We start from the raw sequence: 12,914 nt of genomic DNA on the forward strand, positions 1-12,914 counted from the left end.
GGGCAGCCCAGAGGGGGTTGTGCCCCTTTCATACCCCAGTAATTGATGAATTGTATGTGGTATGCAAATGAGAATCCATAAATCTTATGAATGACAGCTTAATTTATGTGAGCCTTAATGAATGCAGGATTAGATTTTAATTAAATGTCCTCAAAGGCACCCTGAGTTGTACGTTGCATTTTTGTTCTCTCTCTCTCTCTCTCTCTCTCTCTCTCTCGCTCTCTCTCTCTCTCTCTCTCTCTCTCTCTCTCTCTCTCTCTCTCTCTCTCTCTCTGACTCACTCTTTCATAGACTACCATGTTAATCTTAAGTCTTGTTTCCTGTGCACATCTGTCCTCTCAAATGAAGTATCTAGAAAAATTGCAGTGATAAAAAACTCTTCATTTTGCGAGCGGAAGGGGGTCGTAGTTAATGAATCATACAGGGAGAGAGAGAGTTAAAATGGTGCCTTATCTGCTGATCTCTCTTTGAATTTCTTGAGTCATTTCCGCTGCACGGCTTAACCACATTTAATCTGATTCCATCAGTATCAGTTTAATTAAAATATCGCCCCATTAGGAATTATTAAAAATGTCAGCCTGTTAGGCATTCAGCATGGCTGTAAGAAGAGAGAAGACAGTCCTTCACCAGAGCTGCGTCATTAGCACTAGAGCTCTAGCACGTCTCTCAGAGTTTGCTGTTATTGTAAACCGAATCAGACCAGCAGTACTGGACACAAGATGATTGTGTTTGCGTGGATATAAAACACAAAACCTCATGGGTTTCAACTGGTTGTTGGTAAAGCTGAGTAGGAAAGACAACAGAATGAAATCCACCTGGATCTTATATCTGGAAACCAATGAGATGTGTGTGTCTGTGTATGTGTGTGTGAGAGTTCATGCGAGGAATAGGATGCGTTCAAATAATATGCTGTTTATGAATCATGACAGAATCTAGGTTTAGAAACAGGTGGCAGATTCTTAGAAATGTACTTTTTCTATTCATGTTGATTTCATAGTTTCATATTTAGTTTATAAACTTTTATACCATTTTCCAAAAAAAGTTAATTTAACGACTAAAAACGTCAGTTGGTGTAACCAAGAAAAAAAGGAATAACTTATTTTTCTTATACCTAAATACATGTGACAGACACATCTTAATAATATATAATATACAAACTTAATAATAACATCTATATGGCTTTATATGGCTTTATATCGTCACGGCTGTGGTTCGGCTGTAAGTAGGTGCCGATATACAGCCATATCTCACTACTTGTGTGATATAACGTTTAAGAAATGCTTAAAAAAACTCTTTTGTGCAGAACTACTTCCTTCTGCCACAGATTTAAATTTCAGTTTGACAGTTTAGCAGCTGAGCCCAAGCCTCCATTACTAATTTGAAAACGTCACTTTAGAGCTAGTAACGAAAGAACGTTAAGTTGCTTCATTAAAAGCTAATTGTATTATTTTATTAAAAGGTCACTCTATTATGTGTAGTAGAGAGAGATTGTCTGAGTGAGCGTGATCTGCATCTGATACAGCATTCATTCTTCAGCTCAGTTTGATATTCACAATAAAATATTAGTTTGAGTGTCCGCTGAGGAAACGTTATCTTTGTTGTAACGTTAATATCCTTTTATCTGTTAATGGTGATTTCTGATGAAAGCACTGCTCAGTGCATTTTTTAGCTGCATTAAGCTCTTGTTGAAACTAAAAATAACTTCCATCTAATGGCGGAACAATGTAACAAAAATCACCATCACGAACAAACACAGCGTTTCTCTAAACACTTTTATTAAATACTATTATTATTTATACAAAAATATTATTTATTAACCAATAATATTTAATAAACAACAACAGCCACCCTAAAAGTTGCTAGGCAATTCAGTCAAAAGTACACAGGCAGCGCTCTGATACACAGCATTGAATTTAAAACACGATGAGATTTTGCCAAAATGATTTGCTCTGGAACAAATAATAGATCAGTGAGTCCAAAGACTGTCTGTTAAACCGAATATCTTGTGTTTAACCACTATAGACATTAGAGCCAGAAGCAAATTCCAGAAGATCTGGGTGAAGTGAGGCTGCTCTTGGCGGGTTCATGAGCATTGAACGGCCTGAAGCTCACGGAAACGTTGAAGCTAATTTTCAAATAGATGTTTCTTAATCTTAAATAACAAACTGCATATTTGAACTATAAACCAGTACATTCCTGCCTGAAAACCTCTTAAACCTCTACATTCCCTGACACAAAAACAGTAATATATTTAAAATTACAGTGGATTTGCGAGAAGCACTGCAAGCAGAGTAATACAGTAAAACGGTGAAACTGTTGTTAGAGTTCATTTGGACTCTAATATCACACTCTTATTAGCCAATCAGATTCGAGGACAGTTCTTTCTGGTCCTCGAATCTGATTGACTGAGAGGAGTGCGATATTTTAGACGTTATCTTTATTACCAAACAGCATATTTGAAGTCTAAACAAGTACATTCTCACCCAAAAAAACTCTTAAAAACTAAACAAAAAGTATTATTTATAAAATTATAGTGGACTTGGGTGTCCGACATGACACTCACTGTGAGAAAATATCGCAAGCAAAGTAAAACAAATGGTGAGACGGTTGGAGTTCCGGTATCACTGGAATATCGCACTTTTCTCAGCCAAACAGATATGAGGACCAAAAAGAACTGTCATATAAAATGAAATAAATATATTCTCTACGTGTTTTAAAGCAAAGTGCGGCACTGTGAGCAGTGTTTACACATGAGCAGATTTAGATCAATCACAATTGTTATAAAAACATGCCCTACTAATTATAACTGATAAAACTTAATTTCTAAAATAAAACTAAATTTATTCACATACTACACTGAAAAAAGTTGTAGAATTGACTTCAAAATAATTTTCAATCTGAAATTTTTTTGTGATTTTCACAGATAATTACAAAGAAACCTTTAGTCTATACTTATGATTAAAGTTTAATGAGCAATCTTTGGTACATTCTCACATAAAACTCTTAAACCTACATTCTGTGACACAAAAACAGTATTATTTATAAAATTGTAGTGGATTTGGGCATCCGCCATGACACTTGCTGAGAGAAATTGTGATTATGATGCTTGATTATGATATTAGAACAGTAAGACAGTTACATTGTTTAAATTCCTGTCAAAAAAAATTTTTTAATGTAGATTTTTTTTAAAGATTCATTACAAATGAGGTGTAATGATGTCTATGTATGTATGAATTCAATTTTATCCTATTTTTTTAAACAGATAAATAGATATAGACAAAATCTGTGTACATTTGCATCTATGTACAACAACAATCATCATCTCTGTCAAAGACACACACACACACACACACACACACACACACACACACACACACACACACACACACACACACACACACACACACACACACAATCAGACTACTCCTGACTCCTGTTGTGTGTGTGTGGGGTGAGAGAACGGGGTGAGAAATAAACCTGTGATAATCCTCTCCCGTTTCAAAGGTCAGGCGCTGTGATAAAATAGCTATTTTGTTCATTTATTTACTCTCTGCAGTGGACAGATAAAGAAACACTACAATTAGGGAATTGAGAGAGGGAGATTTTAAAAGGGCAAACGGCGGGGAGTTTAATATTTTATGAAGGATGATTGGCGCTCACGAGCACTGGGGGAGGTGTGAGCGGAGGATCTGCACGACTTTTTTCTGGAATGCTCAGCAAAATGATAAAGAAAGTTTTTTGAAAAAGCAAATGCTTTCCATTAAAGGTTTTCTTAAAACCTGACACCTGCTCAGTTGGTGCAGATAAAGATACACACGGGTCAAAACAATCTGAAGTGTACCATGTTGAGTCAAACAGGTGAAAGTGGACTATAACCTATTTCCCCTTTCATTCAGACTCAATTAGGTGAATTTGGTTGTCTAGATAAACACCTCAAGTTAATGCAGATGTTATTTGTGTACTGCTGAGAGCCGTGGCTGATTTTAACGTGTGTAAACTCAACAAATTTAAATTGCACATGAATGTGCAGGAGCGGGTAACAAGGTGCACTGCATGCATTATACATGAGCAAAAAATCGGCTGATTATGGAAAAGGGAGATGAGTCTACTGTGTGATCTAATTAGAGAGAGAGAAAAAGAGAAGGCATGGGGTACAAGAGATGGCAGAAAAGACTGTCCTTGAGAGTATTTACTGACGCATGCTAGTATGCATAGTAGATTAGTCCAACTCCGAACAGAAATGTGTGACTATGAGTGTGTGCTAGCCATGCCTTGATTTCAAAAATATATGGGAGACTGAGGCTAGTTGTCACACTTTTTACTGCAGTGAACATTTTTTAGAGAAGGTCAGTTTGTGTATAACCTTGGGTAAAAGTCTTGGCTACAAAAAAGCTGTTTCACCATTATTGTTTGGGAGTAAAAATATAGCTTATTGAACAAAAGTTGATGTTTCTGACAACATGACCCACCGGGAGTCGAACAGCATATTATAAGCTTTTCAGCAGAATCAATACAACAAAAAATGGAAAACTATTCAAGAAACAAAAAAGAAATAAAACAAAAAGAAATGAAAGAAAAAAAACATAAAAAAAAAATATATGGTGCAAAGACATCAATCTATGCCACTTTTTCTAAGAGTACACTAAAAGAAAAATTGGTGTAGAAATAATTTTCACTCAGAAATTGCTTGTAAGTTTCATATACAGTGGTGTGATTCTTCATGATTTTTTATTTTGTGCATGTTTGTCACACTTTAATGTTTCAGATCATCAAACAAATTTAAATATTAATCAGAGATAACACAAGTAAACAAAACATGCAGTTTTTTAATGAAGTTTTTTTTTTATCATGAAGGGAAAACAAAATCCAAACCCACATGGCCCTGTGTGAAAAAGTGTTTGCCCCCTAAACTTAATAAACTGGTTGGGCCACTCTTAGCAGCAACAACTGCAATCAAGCGTTTGCGATAACTTGCAATGAGTCTGTTACAACGCTGTGCAGGAATTATGACCCACTCATCTTGGCAGAATTGTAATTCAGCCACATTGGAGGGTTTTAGAGCATGAACCGCCTTTTTAAGGTTTTACCACAGCATTTAATAGGATTCAGGTCAGGAATTTGACTAGGCCACTCCAAAGTCTTCATTTTGTTTTTCTTCAGCCATTCAGGGGTGGATTTGCTGGTGTGTTTTGGATCATTGTCCTGCTGCAGAACCTAAGTTCGCTTCAGCTTGAGGTCAAGAACAGATGGCAGGATATTGTCCTTCAGGATTTTTTGGTAGACAGCAGAATTCATGGTTCTATATATCACAGCAAGTCTTTCAGGTCCAGAAGCAGCAAAACAGCCCCAGACCATCACACTACCACCACCATATTTTACTGTTGGTATGATGTTCTTTTTCGGAAATGCTGTGTTACTTTTATGCCAGATGTAATGGGACACTATCCTTCCAAAAAGTCTGTCCGTCCACAGAGTATTTTCCCAAAAGTCTTGGGGATCATCAAGATGTGTTCTGGCAAAACTTAGACGAGCCTTTATGTTCATTTTGCTCAGTAGCGGTTTTTGTCTTGGAACTCTGCCATGTTCAATCAACATGACAAATATGTATTCATACACGGTTATTCTAATTACTAAAGGTCTAATGGTGTAATTACTAAGGTTTAATGCTAAATGATCATAATGTCATACTATAATACTTGACTGACTGATGCTAAGTGTACTTTCAGATACTAAAAAACTGTGCCATCAAGCTATACACACACACACACACACACACACACATAGTAGTCAACATCTGAAGTGGATCAAAACATTTCATCAAAGTTGTTCTAAAACCAAAATAATACCCGTTCTTGTCTTAGGACAACTTTGATGAACTTTTCTGATCCACTTAAAATTAGGGATGCACCGATACGAATCGGCCGTTCATGCTTGCGCATTTGTCAGTAAAGCCGGTTCTGTAATCAGCGGTAAATGCCATCAGGTGCGTGATTTCACGTTGTTTACCGATGAGCTGCGCAAATCAATGTTCATTATCAGTGTGAATGTGCGCAGCTCGTCAGTGAACAACGGCTGTGTGTAGTATATACGGCTCAACGTGAAATCACGCACCTGATGGCATTTACCGCTGATTACAGAACCAGTAACTAGTAACTATAACTAAATTAATTTTTAAAGTAACATGCACAACACTTGTAATAGCACTTTTGAGAACATATAGTTACTGAGATATAGCATTTTGACAACTTTCTTGTGTGACAACTAGCCTCAGGCCTACTTGGTAGTAATCATTCTGTACCTTGTCTACACTTCAGGTGAATGACATGATGCAGCAAACTACAACATTCCCATTATAATTAACAAAAATGTCTACACTGCAACTTCCAGTGTGCAAGAAGTACACTGTCTTCTAAATGGGTTGTTACATGTAACCAAATGGAAAAGGTTGTCTGACATTTTGGTGTTTGTCTGACATTTAGCTCCAGACCTGGCAGACCTCCTAAACGAACCCAGAGCGTGACATCACCCGACAGCCCTCACGTCCTGCCCCACTCCGTCTCCGGACTCATGTCCTCAGGAATGATGTCTCACACTGGTAAGAAAATGACGAACTGTTTCTACCTCACTATTATTGCCAGAACAAACAAATCTCATTCCTTCTCAAATTAGAAAAGTAGAATTTAAGATAATCAAATCATGATGTATAATTGAAAGGATAATAGGAAAAGTAGTCAGTTATTGGTTTAAATGAAGAGTTACACTGACTGTATCCTAACCAGATGTGATAAGATTCCAGCGACAAGCAATTTGTCACAACCAAATTACAGCCAATCAGAAGAGCATGTGGGCGGAGTCTCTGTGCTGTCTCACACTTGGCAACAAAATGGATAAGTACATAATCAAATCAAAAGAAACCATTTTACCATTATTTAAAATACATACTCATTGACTGATAGAATATTTATCATGTTTGTTCACATATCTTTTGAACATGTCTGAGGTAAATTATCCATTGTTGCTTTTATTCTGGCTTACTGTCATAAAACATAAAAAGTAAAGTCTGTATCACTGTGGCTGTATTACTTATTGTGGAGCTGGCGTCTGGTTGGGACATTGAGTTACATAGAGTTAAATAGGCAATGTGGCAATTTATGTTAGAGATTATAGCAGAAGTGTGTGATTTCTACCTCATTAGCCTCACTAACTGAGCCCCGCCCACACTCACAGTATTGGTTGACAGAGCTGGGTAGATTACTTACAAATTGTAATCCGTTACTGATTCCAAATTACATGACACAACGTGATACTTTTAGATTACTTTTAGATTACATTTGACCTAACTTGTTAATCACATTGATTTAAATAGGATAATATTGTACCATAATGACATAAAAGTACAAAGAGGAAGAAAATATATTGAATTTGTTGTCATTAACAACATGAAGTGCATTAAACCTTATATTACATTAAGGTTTCCTGAACTGGTGTTTGTGAAGAAACTGCAGGGGGTTTATGAGTTTAATGAAAAGCTAATAATTAATTAAATCATTAAAAATGATTAAAATTTAACAAAAATAAAAAACTTTTATTTGTTTACCTGCTTGTCATGTAACCATAAGACATAGAACATGGTTAAATAACCTACACTCTTAAAAATAAAGGTGCTTCACAATGCCATAGAAGAACCTTTTTTGTTTAAATGGTTCCATAAAGAACTTTTGACATCTGAAGTACCTTTCTGTTTCACAAAAGGTTCTTTGTGGTGAAAGAAGGTTCTTCAGATTATAAAAAGGTAAGAAAGAGATGGTTCTTTAAAGAACCTTTGACTAAATGGTTCTTTGTGGAACCAAAAATGGTTCATCTCTGGCATTGCTGTGAAGAACCTTTCAAAGCACCTTTAGTTTTAAGAGTGGAGTTATAATTCAAATAAAAATCTATTTGTTCATCAGCAGTTAATGCAATGTTGAAACACTTTTTAAACCTAAAATGATTTTTGTAAATCAGTGGTCAAATGCTGTGCAGCCAGCTGACTAATGACTGATCTTTGTGCGAATATCGACAAAACTGGTAGAACTTTTGAATGTATATAAGCTGTAGGCTATTTTAGAAAGGGCACGTTTTATAGATGAAAATACGGAATAAGGGTGAATCAATAAATTATGAATCACTTATTGCTATTGTGCAAATAGTAATCATGTAATCCATAAAAAGTAACTGTAGTCTGATTACGAGTATTTTGTAATGTAATTTAATCTAATTACAAGTACTTATTTTTTGGAATCTGGTTACACAATCAAGATTACATGTAATTAGTTACTACCCAGCTCTGTTGGTTGAGTCATTATTGCTGTGCTGGACTGAACAGGTTGTTCAAACAAACAATTTGAGCTTTACAGAGCCACAGTGTTTAAACTTTTAAGGGGAGAATCAGTCTACAAATGGCTTACTTACAGTTTACTCTGCGTGTTAAGCAGGGATACGAATATTACAATATAAAACCAACTTTAGTTCAGTTTCAATTCAGTTGCTTGAAATGGTGCTTACTTTTACAGACCAGTTGTAGCCTGTTATATTTCTGTGTCAGTCACTTTAAACAGCACTTATCTGAAGTGACGCAAATAAACAATCTGACTCATGCTGTGCTGTGGAAAAGCCCAAAGCCAACAAAACACAGCTATTGTTTCCACACTCACAATGCAGGTTTGCCCGAGGTAGCATGTAACCTCATCTTGCCAACTCTAATTTGCCCTTTATTGTGTTGTGATATTATGATTAAAACCTATTAGATTTAGCCTGGAGATATGTTCACCTCGGCCTCTGTGGTGTCAGCTCTCCTCTTGCTCCAGAGAGTGTCATTTAAAGCATCACAACTTCTGTCCATCCTGAATCCTGCAGCTAAATGCAGCGACTTCTAAGCTGCCCTTCTCTTTGTGTGTGTGCGTGCGCAGTTTGCTCGTTACGACTTCTCAAAGAGAGCCCGAAAAGGGCCGCACATTTGTACTCGTTTAGAAAGAGCAGGTGATGGAGAGAGAAAGAGTGAGAGGGAAAAAGAAAATGCTCAATAGCACAGGCCTCTTTTATCTTCGGCAGAGGTCACACTATCAATGTCAGCCACAGAGATGGGAACTCAAAGGCCACTAGGGAGATAGAGAGAAAGAGAGAGAGGACAGTTTTTCCCTCTTTGAGTGGATTGCAGACTGAGAGTGGGGAATGCTTTGATATCGTCCTCTTCACAGGCTGAATAGGGACCTTGGCTTTCATGCTCTGATCTTGACATTTAGTGAAAGCATTTGGAGAGCAACTGAGAGAGTGAGAAAAAAAACACCCCGCTCCTAAAGCTCACTGCCAGAGCTTGCCTCATATTTGCACATAACTGTTGTGAATTGCAGCCAAATGCCAGCGTACGAAAGCTCTAGAACTAAATTCGAGAGCCGTTTGCCCAGACTAGAGCGCAGACTTTAAAAGGATAGATCTTAAACACACCTAAACTGGATGGATACTTTCACAAAGTCAGTGTTTGGGATGAACAGCCATATTGTCTTCTGAACCATTCTGTTTGTACAACAAATACAGGAGCCAATCAAATACTGACTGTATGAACAAATAATTCAAAGTTGATGCGATATTATTTCATAAATGAGTCAAACTAAGGTGACCGTTCATCCGTCTTACTTTAACCAACCAACAGTGGCATGTTTAGAGAGCAGATAGCAGTGTAGAGAGCAGCATTTTAGTTGTTCTCACTTAAAAACTGGATGTTACAGTTTAGGTACAAAAACAGTCACTGGATCTTAAAAATTCAAATGCACGTTTTAATATCTCTGTCATTAAATGAGAAGTTCACGTTCAGAATGAAAATTTCAACCCCATCCAAGATGTTCATGTCTTTCTTTCTTCAGTCGCAAAGAAATGATGTTTTTTGAGGAAAACATTCCAGGAATTTTCTCCATATAATGGACTTAAATGGGAGCCAATGAGTTAAAGGTCCAAGTTTCAAGGCAGCTTCAAAGGGCTCTACACCAGGGTTGCCAGGTTTCCACAACAAAACCAAAGAATCCCGCCAATTCCTACTCAAAACGAACCCAAAAGTAGCTCAGTTGCATTTCGGAGGGGGTCCCACGGTAAAAATCATCTTCCGGGGTTTTTTTGGGGGGGGTTTCCCTGATCAAATTTGCAATCCAGGGGTTAAATATCATGTTATTAGCAGCACTTCAACATTAGCCTAACTCTGCGGGAAAACCGCAGACCTGGCAACACTGCTCTACACAATCCCAGTCGAGGAATAAGGGTCTTATCTAGCGAAAAGATTTTTTTAGAAGTAATAAAAATGTAATCATGTTGGAAAAGTTGGTTAGTTCTTCATCAGTTAAAAAAGGTAGAATAGGACTTCAATTCAAAATTGACCAACATCATTGTTTTACCTTTTTTGTAAGGGGTGTTTGATTTTTTTGCACGTTCGCTTTTTAAAACACTGGGTCGGTACTTTTGCCTATGTCACGCATGCGTGATTATGTAATGCGTGAGGTTGCGCTAGTGGAAGACGAGCATTTGTGGTTACAAATATATATACATTTGTATTTTTCTAAGAAAATGACTGATCATTTCAGTGTGGAGAAGTGTGAATATTGCATTTTTTACATATGTCTGCGCATGACTTGTTGAACACTAGGTGAACAAAATCCTTGTGTAAAATTCCTTTGACAATTTTACAAGTTTATACTCTTGTTATTTCAATATTTGTTGTGTTACAAGCCTCAAAACAGCATATTCAAATTGTGCAAAAAAATCAAAAAGTAAGAAATGTTTTTTTTTTTTTTTTTTTAAAGACATAGTTAAGAACTTTATGTGCAGGGTTTTGATAAGTTGTGGAATTCATAAGCAAAATTCCTTAAAATAAACATAATTTTAGATAAAATGCCTATTCAATGCAGGCTCTGGTAATTGACGTGTACATTAGCGTGAATACAAAAATCCAACAAAAAACATATTTGTAAACATTTCAATGATAAGTTGCAGGTATAACTTTATAATTTATTACAACGTTCTGTACAATTTATTTTAACATTCTTATTTAATGCAATAAAATGAACAATTCTTTGACAGCATTTATTAGTCTTAGCTAAATTCAACTTAAAACAATACATTTTATCATTTTAAGTTGTAAAAATGATTACATTATTAGATTAATAAATACATTAATTACTTTTTCAATTAATTTTTTTGCTTGTGTTTCTTATGCACCAAACAGTAAATTACATTGGAAAAAAAAGCTACATTCCAAAAATATTTTCACTGTTCCCCAGGGGGGCTATATTAGAATGATCTCAATCTAAAAACAACTTGCCTTCATTTTGCCTTACTGAGAACTTTTTAAAACTAGTGAGAGAGGAAAGAGAAAAATAGCATGTAACAGCCTTAGTTGCGTGGCTAGAAGCAGCTCTCTGTGCAATGAAGGGAAGCTAATCTAATTTTAATTGAATTATAACATGTGTGCACTGGGGGTACACACACACATACACACACTGAGTTAACAAGGGTTATTGGAGACTTGTGACAATGGGCAGGTGCCAGGCAGCCTAAATTATCACCGTATGACAGGAGGAACAGATCTCAACTTACAGATGTCACCTCGTTCAGCTGATCCAGGACCTGCTCTTCAAAGGCGGTGTCTCTTGGTAGATAGACGGAGGTATTAGTCAATGGACTGATTGCACAACGGTGACGTGAGCCAGAGTGTAAGTGTAGCTTTGGGATGATGCTTTGGGTAATAATAGACCTGTTGTTATCATCTAATGTTACAGTGCCAGTGTGTTCTTCTGTCAAATTCAATTATAGGATGTGAAATATTCATAATTGCTTTCACAAAAGCATTTGAATGAGGCACATTTATGGCAAAGCGGTGAGGTGAACCTGTTAACAGTTATTCATATTCACGTATCCTCTCAAGATTTAGACAGCTGAAGTGATAGAATTTTTTTTTGGAAAAGGAAATTATGGAATGATTATGAATTAACACGTTTTCTTTCCCTCTCTGTTTAATACTCTGACAGGCCTAACAGCTGCCACACTTGCTGAAGCCATGAAGAAGAAGATCAAATTGGAGGTGATGAATAGTTACCATGGCAATAATAACCACGGCACAGATTCTGAGAATGGTGACATCACCTCCAGCATGGGTAAGTGTCAGTTCCTCTCTTAAACTGAAGCTCATATGTCGAGCCATGCTAAATGCTCAGACCCTATTAAACCTGGTCCAACACTAAACACTTTTTTTAAAGGGGACTTATCATGAAAATCTGACTTTTTCTATGTTTAAGTGCTATAATTGGGTCCCTGGTACATCTACCAGAAGAAAACATGAAAATGGCAACCCAGTAACTTTGTTTTGGTAAGCTTGTGAAAAAAAAGAGCTGCTCAGATTTAGCTCCCCTTGTGATGTATAAATGGGATCTTATTCTAATATTACCGCCCCATAATCTGCACGTTTCCACCCACAGTGCTGTCATTGGGTTTTCGCAAGCGACAATGGTGTACCAGTTCTAACACCATAGCCAAAGTTTGAGCAAAGCACAGAACACTAGAGTCCCAGCCTCAGAGGAGACGAGAGTAGTGGATTTATCGATTTATTTACTGTATATTACGCTGCTGCCGCACAGATCTAACATAAACATGCAATTTCTTTCCCAGCTGTGTACCTTCACAGACATAACTGACTGTTTTAGTAACTTGTGTTTTTTTAATATAAACTTGTGTGTATTTGACAGTTTAAGCGCAATAAGACACAAAAGAGAGTTTAGTTTAGTACTCACATGCTGTGTGACAGCCGCTTTCTGTGCACTCAGGAAACCGTATATCAGAAGTTTAAACTAATATGGTTTAAAATGAGTTATTAGCTGTAAAGGCACAGCTCTATT

At 36.7% G+C, this 12,914-nt stretch overlaps 1 protein-coding gene across 1 annotated transcript in view; it reads left to right on the forward strand.

The window, feature by feature from the left end:
• dachc (dachshund c) overlaps nt 1-12,914 on the forward strand; it is a 78,234-nt gene that overhangs the window by 25,267 nt on the left and 40,053 nt on the right. Inside the window, exons 2-3 of the mRNA XM_073842199.1 lie at nt 6,480-6,595; nt 12,051-12,176. Of these exons, the coding sequence (XP_073698300.1) occupies nt 6,480-6,595; nt 12,051-12,176 (242 nt within the window). The remainder of the gene's footprint in view (nt 1-6,479; nt 6,596-12,050; nt 12,177-12,914) is intronic.

The sequence above is a fragment of the Garra rufa genome, chromosome 6 (assembly GCF_049309525.1).
Source record: "Garra rufa chromosome 6, GarRuf1.0, whole genome shotgun sequence".
Classification (NCBI taxonomy): domain Eukaryota; kingdom Metazoa; phylum Chordata; class Actinopteri; order Cypriniformes; family Cyprinidae; genus Garra; species Garra rufa.